The sequence below is a fragment of the Melospiza georgiana genome, chromosome Z, assembly GCF_028018845.1.
Source record: "Melospiza georgiana isolate bMelGeo1 chromosome Z, bMelGeo1.pri, whole genome shotgun sequence".
In the NCBI taxonomy this organism is placed as follows: domain Eukaryota; kingdom Metazoa; phylum Chordata; class Aves; order Passeriformes; family Passerellidae; genus Melospiza; species Melospiza georgiana.
In genome coordinates, this window is record NC_080465.1 from 48,706,515 (window position 1) to 48,726,836 (window position 20,322).

Sequence of the window (20,322 nt, forward strand, 5' to 3'; positions counted from 1 at the left end):
CAGCGGGATTCGGATTACTAAGGAAGACTAAGCAATGAGTGAAAAGTTAGTAAGGGAAATAGCTTTAGGAGGCGGGCTGTTAGGTCACAACAGCCATTCACACAAGTTGCCCACTGCCATGTGATGAAAGGACATACGTGACATTCCAACATGTTCTGGAGGCAGTCCTTAGCCTCAAGGGAGAACTTGCAAAGATGAAACACCACCAGACCTTCAACCTATGACCAACGTGCAGAAACGTGATTTTATTCCCACCGGAGAAGTCACACCAGGCAAAGAGCTTTCCCTTGGCCTGTGGAAGAACGTGCCCTGTGCACATACTTGGCTCCCTACGTAGGTGTCTTTGAAATTCACTGCCGTCTGCTGGGCACCAGTCACCTCTGCCATCCCTCGCTCCTGAAAAGGAGGCTGCAACAGCACAAGTAGGACACAGTACTGCAGGATTCAGAACTTCTATAGTAAATCAGATAAAGATACATTATAGTAAGTTTGTCTCCTACTAAATCCTTGCCATGTATTTTCCTTTCTGACATTTCAGGTAGTACATTTTTCTGATTTGAGAAATCAGGTATTAGAATTTATTTGAAGATTTCTGCTGCCAGTTTTTTCAATTGATGCACTTGTATCTATCTGCAGAAAGCATCCTACCTAATAAAAATAATAAAAAGTGCAGTCCTTCCAAATACAAAATTTATAGTCATAAGAAAGCCTATAGTTGAAATCTATTTCCATAAAAAAATTATTAATTTTTAAATTTCCAAAATATCTGGAGAAAGACAAGAACTGAAACAAGCCCTAGCTTTGCAATATATGGATTGCCTGGATGATAAAAGGCTTATGTTTGCAATTAAAATCTCAAGCAACAGAATGATTTCACCAGAAACACAGAACAGACTTGACTTCCAACACACGCTTCAATGGCTGCAGAACTGACCTAACCAGCTCACTTGAACAGGTAATTGTTATCTTTGCAGTAATGCAAAATTTAGACAATTTCTGGCTTAAAGGCATAATCAAGTGAGATTTGTAGATACCAGTGCTGTCATAAGAGAATTTCCTTTCTTCATCAGGAATTTTAAAAAATAAGTCTTTGTTGCTGCCCTTTATTAGAAAATAAGTCTTGATATATCAAGTGTATGAAATTGTGTATAAACAGTGACATGTACCAGAAATATTTTATTTCCATCAGTAAAAGGAATGTGTTTGTCTTACAGTAAGCAAAGGACAAAGTTTGTTCAAAAACTTTTATTTACTATAAAGACAAAAAACACCAAAATACGTACAAATTATACTATATAAAATTGGTTCAATGGGGTAAAAACTTTTAATTAAAATATCTTGATATATTTAAAATAACAAAGGATACAATGAAGCCAAATTTCTTAACCCAGAGATTTCTGTAAAATTTGCTTGCACAGTAAGGTGCTAATAGAAGTTAGCCCTTAAGCCCTGGAAGTCTTAGGAATCAGTCACATAGCAAATATAATTTCATTGTGAAAGTGAACTTTGGTAGAAGAAACTCTATAGGACACCTGAGGTAGTAGAAACTGGAATAAACAGCAGTAGACGTTATTTACAACTTAAGTACCAAATAACATTAAGAACACAAAAATAATTACACAATACAATTTTCAGTCCAGCTTTGATCCAAAGAAAATAAGAATATTACATCACATCTCCATTTTAAAAACACCACAATTACCAGCAAGCCGAGGGAAATGCAAACTCAAACAAATGCATTTGGACACCTAAGAGGCAGTTTGAGTTTGAAATGTGGTAGGCATGGTGATCTACATAGTAATACTGATTAGCTGAGGTTCATCAGTTTATACAGTTTACATTTCTGCCAGAAACAGTATTAATCTGAAAACTGATCTTCCAGTACATGAATTGGCAAGAGTGCATCCTTTAAAGCTTGCACATAGGAAAGACTTGGAAACAATCTTATTAGAATGAGAAATTCTAAAGTGGTCAAAAAAAAAGTCAAGTACAAAACAGAGCTACCAAACTTCACATTTCGGTATTATCTTTTTAACTCTTCAAAGTCTGCCAATCTTCAAAAACAAAGGAATGTAAAATTTCCAAAAGAAACACATTCACAACTAATGACATGGTTTGTTTTTTTTTTTATTAGTATGAGCACTATCATTCATGTAAACGTATCTTTAAGATGTCTTGCTTCCAATTTGTATTATACACTTTTAAGGTATTATAGCTTATTTAGCTTGTCCTGAGTCTTTGAAAATAACCAATTCTATTTGAGTCCAACAATCCAACTGGCTTCTGAAGAGTTATAACATGAACAGTAATTTTTTTCAAAATGGATTAAACACAATCATTATTAGATTAAAAAAGATCCCCATTTTTAAAAAAGCAAAAGAAAAAGCTGCCATTTTCCTTCAGAATTACATGCATCAGAATCTAAAAACCTGCCTTTAAAATAATTTTTAAAAACTGTTTAAAAAAAAACCCCACATCTCCTAAAAACCAACAAGTTTTGCACTACAGGTGAAGCTTTACTTCACATTTTACTTTATCTGGATCTTCAAGTCCAAGTTTGTTTCTTGTTAAAATAAATACCTTTCTTATGGTAATATTTTTAACATTTTCAAATTAAATTACCACTAATGGCTACAGTAAATAGATGATGTACGGCAGAAGGAAAACAGCAGGTAAAACTTGTTATCAGTAGAGAATGTAACCTCAGTTTCTTTACACAAAGAATGAGATTCGCTCATTTGGCACCTGCTCACACTGAAGTACATGCCAAGGTCTCCCATAAAAACTTTAATGGAAGCTGGGTTTGGGGGGGCCCTTGACATGAAACTTCTCTACACGATTTGCCAGAAGAAACAGCTATATGAAAAAAAAGGCTCAACAACTTCTAGCATGGTTCAGACTAAGTTACTTTATACAGAACAATCTTGTTTATTAAATAACCTATACTATCAGAGCCGTCAACATCCTTGTTGAAAGTGGCATTTTATCCCAGATTTCCAGCAAATCTGGTTTTAAAACTCTTGTGTCAGGAAAATATTCCTTGACACAGCTTGCATCTTTTTTTCTAAAGACTATTTTAAAATATCCCCTTTTCATGAAAGTTAAAAATACAAAGAAAAACTTTGATTTCAAAAGAAATTACATGGCCAGCAGTAAATGCACAGTGAACCATGAGTGCCTGCTCTTACTTTATAGGAAGGCAAATGCTTTTTTTAAAGTTTCCATCAATATTTGGATTTGTAACTCAGAGAGCATCAGGTAATTAAAAGGGACAGAATGTCCTTTAAACCAGTATTGAAAACTTACTAATTGCAGAGCATCTACATGTGAAATTGAACAGTGACTGCAATATTAAAATAGATCTTGAGCCTCTCAGCTTCTAATAGTGCTGAAAAAGTGCTCTAAATAAAATAAAAATCACTTACCTGCTAAATAATCATGCAGATTTAAGGAAAAATATTTTTATGTTAACATAGAGCCAGATGTTTGAAAAGGCACAGTTTACAAATCTCTGCATGAATTGTCAAATGTTGCATACTGAGCTTAGGTAAAGATCTTGATTTGTCAATCACATACTTAGGTAGGGTCCTCCACTGGCCTTATGCTCTTGATGTATCTATCATTAAGGCCAGCAGAATAATATAATTTGCTGCATATAACTGCACTGCAAGACAGTTACTGTATATTCAGTAGCATTTTCTTCAGTATTTCAGCCTTACAAATAAGTAGCTACCATGTAGTACGGAAGACTGGGTGTTTCAGCAGCTCCCTTGAAGGTGGTCTGTCCTGAGGTTGAAGTTCTAAACACCGAAGAGTCACATCTTTCAAGCCCGGAGACAGATGTGTAGGGATTGATGGAGCAGTAGTTGCACTAGCAATCTGAACAAGGGGAAATAACTTTTTAGAAGTCAGTGATAATGCCTCCTCTCTTAGCCCAAAAACATTCTACAAACTGATATTTCAGCTGATGAATTTTTCTCCATTCAGCATGCTTCCTACTGCAGTTTGAAGATTACATTACTACTTTCAGTTTATTGTCCTTATGCCTATTGCTTTTTAATTTGACTCCCTCCTGATACTTTTCTCCAAAAGTTCTCCTCACAGCAAGATCTTGCAGTGACCATCTCAGAGCAGGCCACAGGAAAAACTCCTACAGCACACACATGGACATTCTTTAGTCGACTAGCTGCCTTCACTGTTAACTGGCATGAGACACCATAGAGAGAGATGAAGCTGAGCAATGTTACGCTACAGCAAGTTACACTGGGTGTGCTTTCTTGCACTGCCTTTAGTGTATTTCTGCTACTACCCCAAAGGCAAATATTTCTCAGAAAGACACAGACCCCTCCCAATCAAATTAATTTTAATGTTATCTATCTGGATTAAAGCAGAATGACTGGGAACACTAGAGTGGCACCAGCAGATTCACAGCAATGCAGAACCAAGACAACTGCATCTCTTAGCACAAGCGATTCTACTTAGAACATTTCTGAGTACTGCTGTGCAATGTCTGTTTTCTGCAAACACTTCCTTTACTTGCAGCAGTATTTTCTTCATCTCTTCATTCATTCTTTGCTCATTTGGCACCTGCTCACACTGAAGTACATGCCAAGGTCTCCCATAAAAACTTTAATGGAAGCTGGGTTTGGGGGGGCCCTTTAAAACTGGACCTTTAGAATTAAAATAATTAACTGATTTTAGTATAAAGAATGAATGCCAAGATGAATGATCTAGCAAGCAAAGGAAGGGGCAAAAATCATATATAGCATGGCATATTGGAAAATATCTTTCAGCAAAATCTGATTGTGGAACATTAGGCTTTTATAAAAGAACTTTCCCCACTGTGAAATATGAATACTTACACAAATGGTTTATGGAAAAAAGAGCTTTTGTATTTTACAGGATTGTAAGAAAAAGTTAACACCCCAGTCTTCTGCCTAATTTTAAGATCAACTCTATTCCTAAATTATTTTTTTTTTAGCATGTTAATTATATTTTTATATCTTAGATCAGACATTTCTAAGCAACCTGGTCTAGTAGAAGGTGTCCCAGCACACAGTGGGGAAGGTAGAAGTAGATTATCTTTAAGGTCCTTTCCAACACAAACCATTCTATAATGATTTTGAATATCATGTATTAGTATCTCTTTTTTGGTACCAGTTTCTTTTTTGGCTTTTTTAAGAAGCAGGTATGATTATATTGGTACCAGTATTGCTTCTGTGCTAACAGCTCCAACATAAAAAAAAACCAAACCTATTGCAACAACCCCTGCTACACACTTTTCTAAAATTCACATCGCTGTATACAAGATTACTTGTCTTTTTTTGTAGTATATTGGTAATAACAAAAAACCATACCTTAAATATCAGAGCAAGATGATTGGAGTGTTTCTCTGCGTTCCAAGGAGGTTTAGCACAAGCCATTTCTATGACAACACAGCCAACACTCCACACATCACAGCTCCTCCCATATTGCTGACCTCTCAGGACCTGAACAGACAGATACCAAAAATCAGATTATATAATTCAAAGTCTCGTAGCTCTAAGTCATTTAGAAGTAAACCTCAACACATCATCAAACAAGTGTATTCTGATTAACATTTCAGGCTAAGAGAATGACCAGTGATGTAAATGCCACAAGATTTACACAGGTCTAGAGATCTAGTAAATAAAATGCCTGACCAAGTGGCAAGCAAAGTACCTTGCAATGCCTAGTTTTTGAGCAAATGGTCATTTGGGCATTAGTAACAACACTTGTGATAACAATATCTTGTAGCAAACTGCTTGAAATAATGACAGCAAGAAAGCAATGTCATCATCGCCATGATCATTCCCAATCTTTAGAACAAAGGCATTTAAAACAGATTTGAAGCATACAAAGCAATTTTATGTTACTTGGCTATATGAATTAGCTTAAAGACTTCAAACAAACTTTTTGAAATAACTTTAAAAATTGGTTTCTTACCTCTGGTGCCATAAATGCAATAGTTCCCAACAACTGTCCCTGAAACTCCCCAGCACCAGTTCCTTTTGATGCCAACCTGGCCGCAGCTCCAAAATCAGCAATTCTTAATCTATGACCTGTGCTGTCAATTAGCAAATTGGCACCTGTCAACAGTAAAATAAAAAAACTACTAGTTGGCTTTCTATTACAGGGAAAAAGATGAACACTTTTGCTCTCTGCACCTCAAAATTATAGAACAGCTTGACATTCCCCACCTCAGTATCAAGGAAATCTAAAAATCAAGGATACGGTCTAATAACCTCACTTTTCGTTATGCCTGAATGATACTGCACACAGCTTGAGGCTGTTGAAGAGATTTCGAGAGGCAAACAAATTTTCAAAGTAGGGCAAACACACAGGATTCTGGAACAATGCCTGGAGTGGTATAATGGAAGAAAATGGTGACCCAAAGTCCTGGAGGCTTTCATTGCCTGTAGCTCCTCGTGAAATTTGAAGTTATTTCATGATCAAGCAACCCTGAGTTGCTTTAAAGATGTTACAAACAATATAAAGTTTTACTGTTTCAAAAATAATTAGTAAAGACACATATGCCTTCAGTATGTTCTACTTATATTTATATGTCTCCAGTTCATGGACAGCTACAGTGACATTAAAGGGAAAAATTCAGTAAGACTGGTATTTCCCAGTTAAGTTCACATTTTACTCAGGGTGCAACTGTATTTATGTTCAACTAGGATGAAGTAAGAAAACTCATCACAGTGTCTCCAAACATTAGAAATCTAGCCTCTTTATCTTGGTTTGTTCACAGATTTTACTATCATTTCAGCATAAACATTTACATTAATTTAAGTAGCAGTAGTTTTAAAACTGCATGGTAGCTTTCTATCTTATTTTAACCAACTCAGACAATTTTTCTAAACTATTAGTACAGGTAGCAAATACCCACAAGCTTGCCACAATCATTTTGATTAATTTCAGTTATGGAGTTTCTTATAAATGATCAGACAATCCCAGTAGAAGTACCACTCCTGAGATGGTATCTCATAGAACAAACAGATCACAGGCGAAAACATATGCTGCTTTTTGAATACTTCTAAAAGAATTTATCAGTTATTCTCACCTTTAACATCTCTATGGATTATCTGATTCTCATGGAGGTAAGCAAGGCCACGTAAAAGTTGTTCTGTGTAATTAATAATAACCGATTCTTTGAAGGCTCCATATTTACTTAACAAATGAGCAACTGAACCCCCTAAAAGACAAAACAATATATTCTATCAACACTTAACACATTCTGTTAGTAGAGTGCAACACTGCATCCTAAAACTGGAACTTGATATTAGTATTTCTACGTTATATTTCTCCCTCCTCTTCCTCCCAAAATTAAAATAATTTTGTAGGTAAAAAGTTATGTAGTTCATTCTTCAATTACTTTCTAAATTGAATTGTACATATTAAAGATGAAAGTCTTCGTGCTTCCTAATGATTTTATACTTCTTTAAAAACAACACTTTATGCACACTCCACATTAACATGTAAACAGCAGAACATTAACTATTTTTTGAGGCAATAGGCAACCTCCAGCAAGTATTCCCTTTAAATATTTTAATTTATGTTTGTTCTCATCCAATACATAGAACTATGCAGACAAGCAAGGAAAAGCAGTATCTTCCTCTATTTTCAAAAACTGGTAACAGATTCTCAAGATTTTGGATTTCAAATTTTTCTCTCAGAGTATTGTAATATAGTCTGGGCTTGAATGAGGTAAATGCAATTCCTGACATTTAACTAGCTAAATAATAATATTTCAGAAAAAAATTACACTTAAAAGGTTTAGCACTCTAAATTTTGAGAAAATATTTCTTGCACTACTTATTGTAATGACATATACTTGGGAGCTTTGCATGTTAGCACTGACCATAATTTAGGGTGCAATGCTTTAATTTACAGCAATTAAGGATGTATAAAACACCACTTGGTAACTGGACAGCAGCAAACATTCATAAAATTAATAAAACTACTTCTCAAAATAAAGACAGATTTTCTTGTCCCTACTCTACACATTTATGAAAACACTTCAGTTTTTTTACTAGATTACCAGTTAAAAGGTTTAAGGTTTGAATTAATTTTTCCAAAAGCACTACTTACTACTTATTTGAAACTTACTTTAAATGTTCTTAAATACCTCTACACAATGCCTGACACAATCTTTATGAAAAATCTTGGGACAAAGTGACAGGTATTCCAAACTTTCTAGGAAAGTTATTTTTAATAATAACCTATAGCTACACAGATACACTGAAAACAGTTTGAGAGAAAGTAACTTCAGTTGGAAATAAACCAAAATTTAAAACTTCTCACTTGGAGTCAGAAATGGAAAGAAAAGTCAGGGTTTCCAACCGTTTTAAGAGATTAGGTATGGAAAATTCCAAATCACAAAAGGATGCACCATTAAGAATATTGCTACAACCACTTCAGCTGTTCTGTAAGTAGACCTTTACACAGACTGCGAACACAGCAATGAAAATATAAATTCACAACCTCAAGCAACACTACCAATACCACTAGCAAATACCATTTCAAGACTCAAATGTTATTTTCACCACTTGTTTACCTGCCATCCATTCAATAAACAGGTTATAGTTGCTCTTCTCACATGTAGCACCCAACATTCGAATAATGTTAGGATGGTTCAGATGACTCATCATCCTTATTTCTTCCCTCAGTGCTTCAACCACCTCTTCTTGCTCAGATGATGTGTTCCTGACATATGTCACCTGTTTTGAAATATGATATTATATAATTTATATAATATAAATATTACTAATTTAAGTACAAGTCCTGTAATTGTCGTTCAGTACAGCAGCAAGACGATGTTTTCACCCTCTGAAACTACTTTTTACCTCCAACCCCACCAGCTGAGAACCTATCTCCATGTGAGACAGTCACAGAAAATTAAGAGCGATCTTCTAGGGTACAAACAAAATCTTCTCCAAGTACAGAGTGGGGAAACATCCCTCTTTTCAACTCTGTTTAAACTAGGAAAAAACCCTTGGTTTCCCAATATTGAGAAAAATTAAGAAAGAAAAGGCCTGAAGTGGGATTCTGAATGTCCCTTATAAAATTTTACCAGTTAAATGATAAATGTTTTGCAACTAAAGCTCTTACAGAAATTCAACTTGACAGATCAGAAGTAATGTAATTGGAGCCAATCTCAGCTGTGATCCATACCAAATATGACATACTGGTATGCTGCAGGAATTTCCCCAGGCATCACCATCATCATCTCTCTGGGACCACATGGAAAGTCCCACTTGAAAAGAGTTTCAAAGGAGGAATAACTGATGGCACATACTCTTCCCTTGAGCAACTTCAAAACATTTTCTCTACCCAATAGGTGTAACTTCACTGTAGAACTGATAAGAGTGTTGGGACTAAAATGCCCTCTATTTTGTTACCACTAATTCAGCCCTAGGGCAGCTCTAGTGTGAACAATTTACTCACACCTGAAACCTTCAGAAATCTTGACTGAAGCATGTGCCTCTTCTCAGCCACAACTTCTGTATCTATTAATTTAAATAGTAAGATACTATTTATACTATATACTATACTAATATAGTATATAGTATAAATAAACTGTATACTAATACTTGCCTCCAAGCTAGTTAGTTAGCAAAGTTGAATCACAAGATACAAACACTAAACTACATTTCCTCCATTTAAAGTCATAGGGAAAATATTCTTGACAAGTGACGAGAAACTATTTAAAATAGCAACTTTGCAAATAGGGCATTCATTTGGAATCAAGTTATCTGGGCTCCATTCCTAACTCAGCCACCATTTTATGAACATGATAGAAGCGAAAATGCCCTTGAAGAACTATGGAAGAAAATGGGCATAGAACAAAGGACTTTTTTTTCACTCTAAGAAGACTAAAAAAGCTTGTATATAAAGTTAATACATGCACATAAAGGTTTTTTAAATTATGTTTCATGTCAGAACAGATGACAGGGAAGAAGCAGGAACACAAGAGGTCTGAAAGAAAAAACACAACAAAGTGAGGTACTTTCCTGAAGTATTTACCTGTTTTACAGCCATTAACGTCCCTGTTCCCACATCTTGAGCTTGGTAACAGGAAGAGAAAGCTCCAAGACCAATTTGTTGACCTTTAAGCCATTCTGCATCTTCTCTGTAATGGTGTTTTGCTTTGGTATGTCCAGGCAGGGTTTCCGGTGTCTGCAAATTAAATTCAAAATCAATTCCAAGTTTACTAACATGCATCTAAAATACAGACATTCTAAAGTGTTAGAAAATATCTAAGTTTACATGCCTCTCCTCTCCCTTACACTTCCTTGAACTGCTAGTTACATATGTTCATATAGTTTATAGTTATATAGATGAGAGCACCAGAGTATTCTGTAACCCACATACTCTACTACATGAAACAGAGCTTCCTCTGTGTTACTACATGAAGGTGAAAGGCAAGATTAGAGGACACAAGTAAGAGCACAACTTTTTTTTCTATTCCTTGATTCACATTTAGTTAAGGCTTTAGCTTGTACCTACAGTAAACAGAACCAAAATTAGGTTGTTTTCTATTTAATTTATCCCTCTCATTTTATGCTTTACATGCTGTTACCTCAAAGGATCACAAATAAGCTTAAGATAAGGCTTTAGCTTGCACCTACAGTAAATAGAACCAAAATTGGGTTGTTTTCTGTTTAATTTATCCCTCAAATTTTATGCTTTACATGTTGTTGCCTCAAAGGATCACAAATACAATAACCCTTTATTATTATTTCTTGTGCTTTTTGTCTATTCGCAAATATATATGTATTTTTTTCTGACTAATTAAGTATCTCTCATCTTCTCCCAAGATAGGATGACAAGATCTTTTCCCATTCTTTCTTTCAAAAATTAGTTTGGTTATGTACAACTGCCTTCAAAGTAAATCAGCATTAGGACTCAGTACAGTTCTATTCTTGCTTAAAATTTTTAGTTTTATTTCCTGGTTTCCTCAACTTTACACTTTCTTTTTTGTCACTTTAAATGTTGATACATGATATAGCGCTTCTCTTGGAAACACCTTCTCTAGATTTCTTAATAACATGGAAGGATTCTGTTAGTACCCTCAAATTTATATCCAATTTCCTATGAAAGGGTATTGAGCACCTTCATGTTTTCTATCACTTTTGAAATGTAACAGCACTGCTTTATCATTTCCGTGACTCTCAGTTGAGACTTAAGCTAAATTCTCATACATATACTCACATCCTGCTGAATGATTATGATATCTTCACCATTTTCAACCTGTAGCTGGGGAATTACTGGCAAGGCATCTTGGGATGCTGACATTGCCATAGCAATAGCTAAAGCTTCCTCCTCTTCAGCTTCCATCTTTTCCTTGCATTTTTGATTATGATTTACATCATCTTTGTAAGTATCATCATTTTCTGCCCGCTCAGGAGAAAGAACTGCAACTTCAGACTTGAATGTAACTGTGCCATCACTCGTGGGCATGGAGGCCTCAAGCAGGTCCTCAATACTGGAATTGAGCTCTGCATTAACATCCAGCCGGCACTTCTCATCTACTGGTGTGAACACTGTCTCTTCACTTGGTATAACTGCACTGCTATTGCCATCACACTGTGAAATATCATTCAGGTCAAGTGTCATACTGCTTTTTAAGGTTTCTCCTTGCTTATTCACATCACTTGGGGTGGGTCGTGATGGCTTTGGCCTATGTACATGACTGGATGGCAATGGCCTGGCTTGGGTGAAAACCGGAGAGAGTTTCTCAGATTCTTTATTTTCAGAACAGTTTCGCTGAAACTGGAGAGAAAGTTTCCGCTGTGTTTGAGGAGAAGGTGAGGGGATTTTGCAGGGAACAAATCCCTGAGGTCTGAGTTTGGAGATATCTGTTACAGTGCCAGCTGGTACAGATGGGTTTGATGGAGACAGAAGTGTTGGGAATAGTGACTGGGAATGACTGGATGAGGGAGAAGAGTTCCCACACTGACTGTGGGGTTTTCCTTTTGTTTGTATGGCTGGTTTTGGTTGCTCAGTGGTTACTGATGAAACAGGAAGTCCCATAGCAAGGCCAGCTAGCATCTCAGAAATGTCATCTGGACTGGCACTCAGTTTTCTGTCACTTAAACCTTTCCCACTTTTCCCTGATAACTGGACAGTATTATTCGGAGTATTATTTTCTGTAGTTTCTGGAGAGTTGTCTGGCACAGGTAGGTGTAAAAAGTCTTCATGTCGGCATTCCCCAGAGTGCATTTCTTCCATGCCCAGCTGAATGGCTTCTGCAATTTCCATTTCATCCGCTATTGCCATCAGACGTCGACGCATCCTTGCATAATGAGTTGAGCTTGTCACACTCAACATATCTAACAGCTTTACAAAAATATGGGGCACTCTTGCTACCATTCTTGCTGCACTCAAAAATATTCTCCGTGACAGTTTGCCAACCATTGAGTGGGAATTGTCAATTGACTGCAAGGCGAAAGTTAAGAGGGAAAGAAGCTTCTTATACCTAAAAAAAGAAAAGTGGTCTTTTATAAATTGACATACTCTAGTTAACTAGTATCAAAAAGCTGTTTCAAAACAATGTATTTAGTTGTCAGTTCTGAAGTAAGAAGGAGATTTATTGTTGCACTGGTGCTTCAAAAATGCTTCACAGGTCAGTTGTTTTTAAAAAGACAATTACTTACTCTGTAAAGCAATCATACTTTGCATATAAACATATGTTATTTGTTTACAGGAATTAGAACAGCTACTTCTTTTATGAAATCACCAACAATAAATTCAACAACAAAGACTAAGATTTGTATAGAGTACAAGAAAGTACCTGTCAACTACGGTATCAGCCTGCAAGACATCTCCACAGACAATGTGGGGATAAAATTCACTAGGAAATTCCAACAGAAGTCTGTCTATTAGACAAAGTCGCCCCAGCAGTGCTTGCCAGTTGCTAGATTCAATTTCATTTCCAAGAATACAGTTTAAGACGTAATCAACGCCTCCGATACCAATGGATCCTATAAAAAAGTTGATAAAATGAAGATTAGGTATTATGTTCAGAGTCTACACAAAGATCAGAACTATAGCATACAGAATTACTCATTGTTTGCCCAAATTAGCCCCCTCCTAAACTGTTGACAGGAATACTGTTCTCTTTGCTATGCTTGTACTTGATAAATTCCAGTATTATTGGCTTGTATAATTCACTTGTATATGAAGTTATTACCAGATTTAAGTATTTCTCTCCCAACTGCCAACTCGCCCGCTTGACCTTTACACATCTCCAATAGCGTTGAGACTGAAAGTTGACTTGTTCGACTGTAAGAAAGTAAAACCAAAAAAAGAACTCCTTTAGCAAATGCTTTCAAGGAAAAAGATCCTATTCGTTATACTTAAAAAATCATCACCTAGGAATTATGTGTAAAATTATTTCACACCACCTTATTCCAGTAAATTTCTATAACCCACTCTTTGTAAGCTTACCTTACAAAGGTAAGGTAAAGGTTATGACATTTTTACAAAGATACTTCCAGAAATGTAATGTCTATCACTAATATACAAACAAAACCTCAAATTACCTTGTTCTCTTGCCAAATGTAGCCAAATGCATAAAACCACTTCTATTTCACTTACTACTTTAACTTTAGATATTCTCTTGCCAGACTGTTGCTGGGGGATCTCTAGCTGCAGTTTCAGAAAAAAATGCTGCTTAGAAACTAAACCTTGAGAGACAAAACTCAAGCTGGTGGAGTTCTAGTTCCTCTAGTTTACAGTACAGGAAAAGAAATGGTTGGCCTGGAAGAACAAAGAGGGTAGCCTAGGACAGGAAGACTCAAGCCAAGGGAGTTCACCATAAATAGCTATCTCCTACCACTACAGTCTGAACTACAAATCAGAACTGTTATGTTACTACTACTACTTCATGGCAAACATGTGTTACAACTTCTGCTGAAGTAGGAAGAATACTGAGGAGTACTTGCTCATAGCTCTAAGGAGAGTCATGAGAAATAGGCCAAAACAACAAAAACAGAGATGGGAGGGATGGGTTCATGCCTACACCTAACATCTTCCTTTACTTTAAGGGGGGCAAAAAGCCCTTATGAAAACAAGCTATACAATCACTTGCCTGCAAAGCCTACATATTTCAAGCCAGAAGTTTGCAAGCAGCAGTCAGGCTAGCAAAATAATGACATATATTTACAACCCACACATTTTATTTTAACACCAACTGGTTACACATGAATAGCAACAAATGAAGCTTTAAGGTATTTCAGTATTAATTCAAAATGAAGTACATGAGACATCATACCTGTTAGCATCTGCACATTTAACTAGTATTGTCTCTACAACTGGCTTGAGAAGTCGCTGTAGTTTAGTCCTCTCTGCCAAAGTATGACAGGGAGTGTACACCAGCATGGCTCTTAAAGTTTTCTAAGAGAAAGGGAAAAAAAATACATATGAAATCCAACTAGCTACACAATTTCAATTTTTTTAAAGAGACCTAAATAAGCATTAAGGAGTTGTAAATTCAGTTCTACATAAATTGTGTTCAAAATGTCAGTGAAATGTCTGAAGGATAAAGAGCTTACTACATATTCATTGCTAAAACTGGTCAACTCCTCTTTGAGAGTGAAAAGACATACAAATACTGTCAATACTTGGCACTGTGGCAAGTGACAGTAAAATCATGTCCTTTCACTTATGATAACCCCACTTCCAAACCATACTTAAAAGTCACCAGTGGTGCTTAACAAGTACTAGGATTCCTGATTTCACTCATCTTCTCCCATCTTCTCCTCCTTCTAAAATGAAGTAATGTGAAATTAGTAGAATACAACAAGTAAACAACTACTTACTAAAGCAGCAACATACACTTTGTAGACAGGGTCAGCACAGACCATGGACAGCACACTGCAGCAGGATTCTACCACCACATCTCCTGAGATACTGGTCTGAGACGACCCACTAGCTGCTCCCAGAGCTCCAGCACTTGTGTTGTTTCCATTGCTGCTTCCAGAGTTTCCAGTGCTTTCACCGTTAGCCAGTAACAGAGCACCACTAACATCATGGGAAAGACGTCTAAGTGCCATCTCTCGTATATTCCAGTTTCGAGAAAACAAGCAGCCAACTAGCTCCATCCCAAATACCTGCAAAGGAAGAAAGCAACATTACAGGAGTCAAAATTAATAATGCTGCAACCTAAGTAACTAACAGGTGCAATCAAAAAGAGGAAAGGTATTTCTAGTTAAAAATCATCAAGGCTGACAGCAAAAATATGTCCAAAGGTACAGTGTATTACAAAAGATTCTGTGATAGAAATAAAACATCATCAATTAGATGCTACTTGGTTCTGTAAAAACTCTGTTAAGAGAATTTTAATTATTAAGCATGAAGCCAGTTTCAATACATTAACAGTCCTGAAAACAAGGTCTGGCTATACCAGACAAAAATAATGGCAGAAATAAAGGAAATACAAGTTCTCATTTTTAAGTGTATTGACCCCATGTTCAGCTGAACCCATCTTCACACTCTAAAGTCTATTATGTCATTTCACAGAAGAGAATTACCTGAATCCATGGCTCAGCTGAATCTTTATATGTTGAAGGGATCTGCTGGACTCCATAATGAGTAAGGTTAAAATTGCTATCTTGAGTTCTTCTCTGTGATCCAACTGCTGACTGCTGCTGAGATTGTTGCTGAACCATACGAAGAACAGAAGAATCCACAGGGCTTGGCAATTCATGACTACGGATCAAGAACAACACAGATTACAAATTAAACATCTGAGGTAAATAATGCAAGATATTAAAAAATATCAATTAAAGATCCAGAAACAGATAGCTTATTGTACACCAACTGAATCCTCACCTATAGAAATCATGAGATCTCCATTTAGATCTACAGAGTGGACAGATGAGTGGCTCTCTGTTTCTTCTACATTCTTCTGCCCCTGGAATACAGCAACAGGATCATATGCACTGAAGTTTTATAGTGTACAAAACCAGAAGATGGAATAACTACTTCTAGGTTTTACTGAAGAACATTAGTTTCCTAATTAATACTTTTGAACTGGGCCACTTTCAACAGCCTGAGCATTAAAATATGGATGCTTAAACGTTTTTTTTCTGCATGAAGCAATGCTTCAACTTTAGTACTACAATTAATATTTTAATTTATGAACTGAAATTCAGGTCCTTTTGTACCTCAAATGTACAAAAATTTTATTTGTTAATGCAAAATGCAAATATTTATATATTTTATTTGATGTATTATTGAAAAATACTTCATAATTCATTATATAACCCTAGCTAGCTTTACATTACTTTTATGAATTCTAAAGACAACTCACAGGAAGCTGAAAGTCCGTTCCTAACCTTGTTCTAATTAGACATAGTGTTTTCACTCAGGTGAACCTCTAAACCTGCAGGCAACTTCTCTATCAGACCATCGAATTATATACTTGGTTTGTGAATAACTGATGAAATAAGGTATCAATAGTACCTGAATGATACCAAATGTTCAGAGTTACCAGTCTTCATTTACAAGCAGATCTCTGTTTTTTTTATTGAGCATAAAACAAACAACTCAAAACCATACTGAGCTATAATACTTTTGCAGGTTTAGAGTCACCAGAACTTGACAAAACAAAGATAACATACATATTGACATGCAGTGGTGGTGTAATTTGTTTCTGCAGCCATCTTCACACACAGTTAGACTCTCCTCATCCAGCATGCCTAACAAACAAATGGGGCACATCTGTTCTTCTTCATCCTTCATACTACAAAAAAAGACATTTCTGATTGTAGAGGAGGCATATCAGAATTCAGAACAGGCTTTAACAGTGAAAAAAGATTAACTTCCAGTTTGGAACAGTCACTTCTGGATAACTTTAAGCTATTCATGAATCATTCTCCTAAACCTTGGTCTGAGTAAGTAAGCAACCAGATTTTTAGAAGCACTGAGTACAGACAACACTTTGTTAAAATGAAAAGGAAAGTCACAAAACACATGACATCTTTTCAAACTAGGTCAGATACCAATTAGAGATTGAAAGGCTCAGCTTTGGGCACTTAACATTTTTTTCCCTAAGGCTTCTTTAAACAAACCAACCTTCACTTTTTAATTTATCATTTGGGTTTGAAAACCCAAGGAATTCTTATACTTTGAAAACTACCCACATTCTTTTTCATCACATTCCTTTCAAAGTATGGAGTCACAAGGCAGTTTTTAGCCCTTTACAAGAAACTGTAAATACTCTTTGATGAACATATTAAAACTCAAAAACTAAACAACTATTAAAGAATTTTCTGCCACTAACAGAAACTGATGGAACAGATTCACATAAACACTAACATACATGTCATACACAGATATTTAAAAAAATTATTTTCCCTTTTTTGCTGTTTGTTTTATTTTTATCCACTTTAATTTTTAAATGGATCACCATTTGCCAAAAAAACTCTTCTAAACTTAGACAACATGCAATGAAAAGCACAGATTTTTAATCTACTGCAATACTATTTAAATGTGCAAAACTCTAATAACTCATGGTAAAAAAAGTAAATTACAGTTGGTGTGCATCTAAAATTTCACAGGCATCTTGCATTTGTTCACCAACAATATACTTTCAAAATAAAATCAGCTTGTACGTGCATTATTCCTATACACATGTATTCCTTTCTATTTCTCTGTAAATGCTTTTCTATTTCTCTGCAAAGCTATTTATTCCTTGAAAGCTCCACCAAGCAAGCTTACAATTAAAAATAATTCTCCACATGTGTGTGTGTATATATATCAATTAGAAACTTATTTCTGACAAATTAGCAGTAAGCAAAACATAATTGCTAGTCACAGGAACTATCAGAACTGAGTAAACTTCCAACTCAAATGAATCTGATACTCAGTGTTATTCAATTCCTATATCATACAAATTTAGACTTGGACAGAACAGTAGCTTCTCTCATACAATCGGTATTGCAGGGTGAATCAGTACCACCAGGTGTACTGGCAAACAACTGAAAATCTTTCATCCTGTAATAAGTGATAACTAATGCAGCAAAGTTCACAATCCTGTGGAAAAAAAAATTCCTACAGAAAGCATTGACATAAAAGGAACTGGCTTGCCAGGTAAGTAGTTCCAGAGTAATTATATATTTAACAACTTTGTTTATGCAACTTATTTAAAGAGACACAGTTTGGAAAAATAAGTAAAACATGAAATGAGATTAATGTCAGTCTGTATATCAGAATTATAAACCTGTCTGAATATATTCATCTTACTATATGCTTATTATCACAAAGTAACGTATCAAGGTACTCCTTAAGTTAGATTCCACTTCACACAAAACAAAGCCTCAATTAGGCTTGCTGTCTTTGGTCTGACCTCTCTAAATGAATAGAGTTTACTCACTAAATAATGCAAGCACAAATTATTTGTTAAAAAAATTAATCAGTATCTCTTCAAAACCATGGAAAAGTATGTACAAAAGAACTCAGGTAGAAGTAGTCAAGGAAAAATATACGAAAGAATAACACATCACTGGAAATTCACAGACAAGGCATGAATTCACAGGCAAGGCATAACTACTATGTTAATAGCTCTCTTAAAAGAATTTAATCAACCATTTTTAATTACGTATTTTAAAAACATATGCTTGCTTCTGTTTTTATATTTATGTATGTGTTTATATACTGTGCATTTAACCTAAACATTTTTCAGTGTATTGTCAGAGCCACAAGCTTTTCTCCAAAGCAGACAGGAGACAAAAAAATCACATTTATTCTTTTGTTAACATTTGCACAAGTGCTATATTAAAAAAAAAGTTGCAAACAATAGGCTTCCAAAGTTTATGCATGCTTCAATCTGCACTCAAGATTTAAGTTTGTTTCGCAAAATTATTTTCACAACTTTACTTAACGTTTTCCAAACAGAAGTTACAAAACAAATATGCCCACTTGGTACCACAGTGACTAATGTATGCTTGACTTGATTGCCTGCAAATGCAGAGACTTAACGTGGCTTGAAATGAAAGCAGCTTTGAACAAAAAGAATGTAGGTGATTCTGAAACTACAAATTGAAGCTTGTAATTCCTTTAAAAAATACTAACCTGTTTTCTGAACTAGATGTAGAAGTACTAGATGATGACAATGTATGAGAATTTGACATGCGTGAGACAAACTTCTGGATGGTGTTACGAGATGGAGCTTTGATCCTCGAGCTACGCCTACTGTGATATTTCTGGAACAAACTCTCAACCTAACATCAGAAAAAGATAGCAACAGTCTTATTTATGCTATGAATATCTTGTAATTAAAAGTCATATTAACGAAGTGTAAACTACTGCTAACAGGAAAAATCTATTTACCTTCACATTAATGCATTAGCAGACGCGGCAACAATTTCACAAGTCTTACTACTAAAAAGATCACAAGAAACATTTTACACCAAAAACTTATCTGCTTATTGAAAATAAATAACAGCTTAAAGTATACACAAAATTACTTCAAAATACCCACATTTTTTCTTCCTTTTAACAAATTAGTGAGACAGATCTATAAATCTTAATAGAAAATCCCATGAGTTGAATTACTCATCAAACTACAGCTCTCTACTATTCATACAGTTATGTCTTACATTTGCAGGTAATTTTTTCCACTTACAGAACTCCTGAGACTGAATTAAAGATATAATTATAAACATATATTTTTGTTACTTTGAAATCTAACAGTTTTCAGCATGTTTCAGAGAGTGTCCTGAAGACATTATGGAGTGTATTCTAGATCATCATTACATCTATCAGAAATTGATTACCTCAAAGTTCTTCAGCGTCTTTCTCCACAGCATTGGGTCTGAGGGTTCAAGCTGAAAGACCCTCAGCATAACAAACAGCAGATGAATACAAAATGTCCCACGGCCGCAGCTACAAGTCTGCAAAGAAAAGAATATCCTATGGTTCTACTGACTTGACAATTTTTCCACATTTAAGTGTATCATGGAACATACCCATCCCCTCAACAAAAGTAAGTGTTTCATATATAGGCATAAATGTTCTCTTGCATAACCTTACAAAAACAGAGAATTCCTACAATATTATTAAGAAATGCAAACATGAATGCATAAAATTACGTCACCAGTTTTCAATTTATTTTCTTCCCCCGCCCCCCCTTTTTTTTTATCAACTGAAGCTATTTTTATGCTTCATACTGGAAGTATGACATCACAAGATGACACCAACCAAACTTAAATGACATGCTTCTGTTCACCCAAACCTGGATGTGTCCCAATACTGCATCACATTAGTACCAAGAAAGCCTATGAAAATGATCTC

General features: G+C 35.4%; 1 protein-coding gene across 3 annotated transcripts in view; it reads right to left on the reverse strand.

Annotated features, from left to right (window-relative positions):
- Nucleotides 1–1,230: 1,230 nt before the first annotated feature.
- MAP3K1 (mitogen-activated protein kinase kinase kinase 1) overlaps nt 1,231–20,322 on the reverse strand; it is a 58,086-nt gene continuing 38,994 nt past the window's right edge. For all 3 annotated transcript variants that reach the window (XM_058044285.1, XM_058044286.1, XM_058044284.1), the window contains exons 5-20: nt 19,806–19,922; nt 19,102–19,250; nt 16,650–16,771; nt 15,859–15,940; nt 15,558–15,735; nt 14,847–15,137; nt 14,300–14,421; nt 13,217–13,308; nt 12,818–13,007; nt 11,236–12,502; nt 10,048–10,200; nt 8,579–8,741; nt 7,085–7,216; nt 5,965–6,107; nt 5,358–5,489; nt 1,231–3,879 (exon numbers count right to left, since the gene is read on the reverse strand). In XM_058044285.1, coding sequence (XP_057900268.1) covers nt 3,730–3,879; nt 5,358–5,489; nt 5,965–6,107; nt 7,085–7,216; nt 8,579–8,741; nt 10,048–10,200; nt 11,236–12,502; nt 12,818–13,007; nt 13,217–13,308; nt 14,300–14,421; nt 14,847–15,137; nt 15,558–15,735; nt 15,859–15,940; nt 16,650–16,771; nt 19,102–19,250; nt 19,806–19,922 — 3,483 coding nt within the window. In that variant the 3' untranslated portion in view covers nt 1,231–3,729. The remainder of the gene's footprint in view (nt 3,880–5,357; nt 5,490–5,964; nt 6,108–7,084; nt 7,217–8,578; nt 8,742–10,047; nt 10,201–11,235; nt 12,503–12,817; nt 13,008–13,216; nt 13,309–14,299; nt 14,422–14,846; nt 15,138–15,557; nt 15,736–15,858; nt 15,941–16,649; nt 16,772–19,101; nt 19,251–19,805; nt 19,923–20,322) is intronic.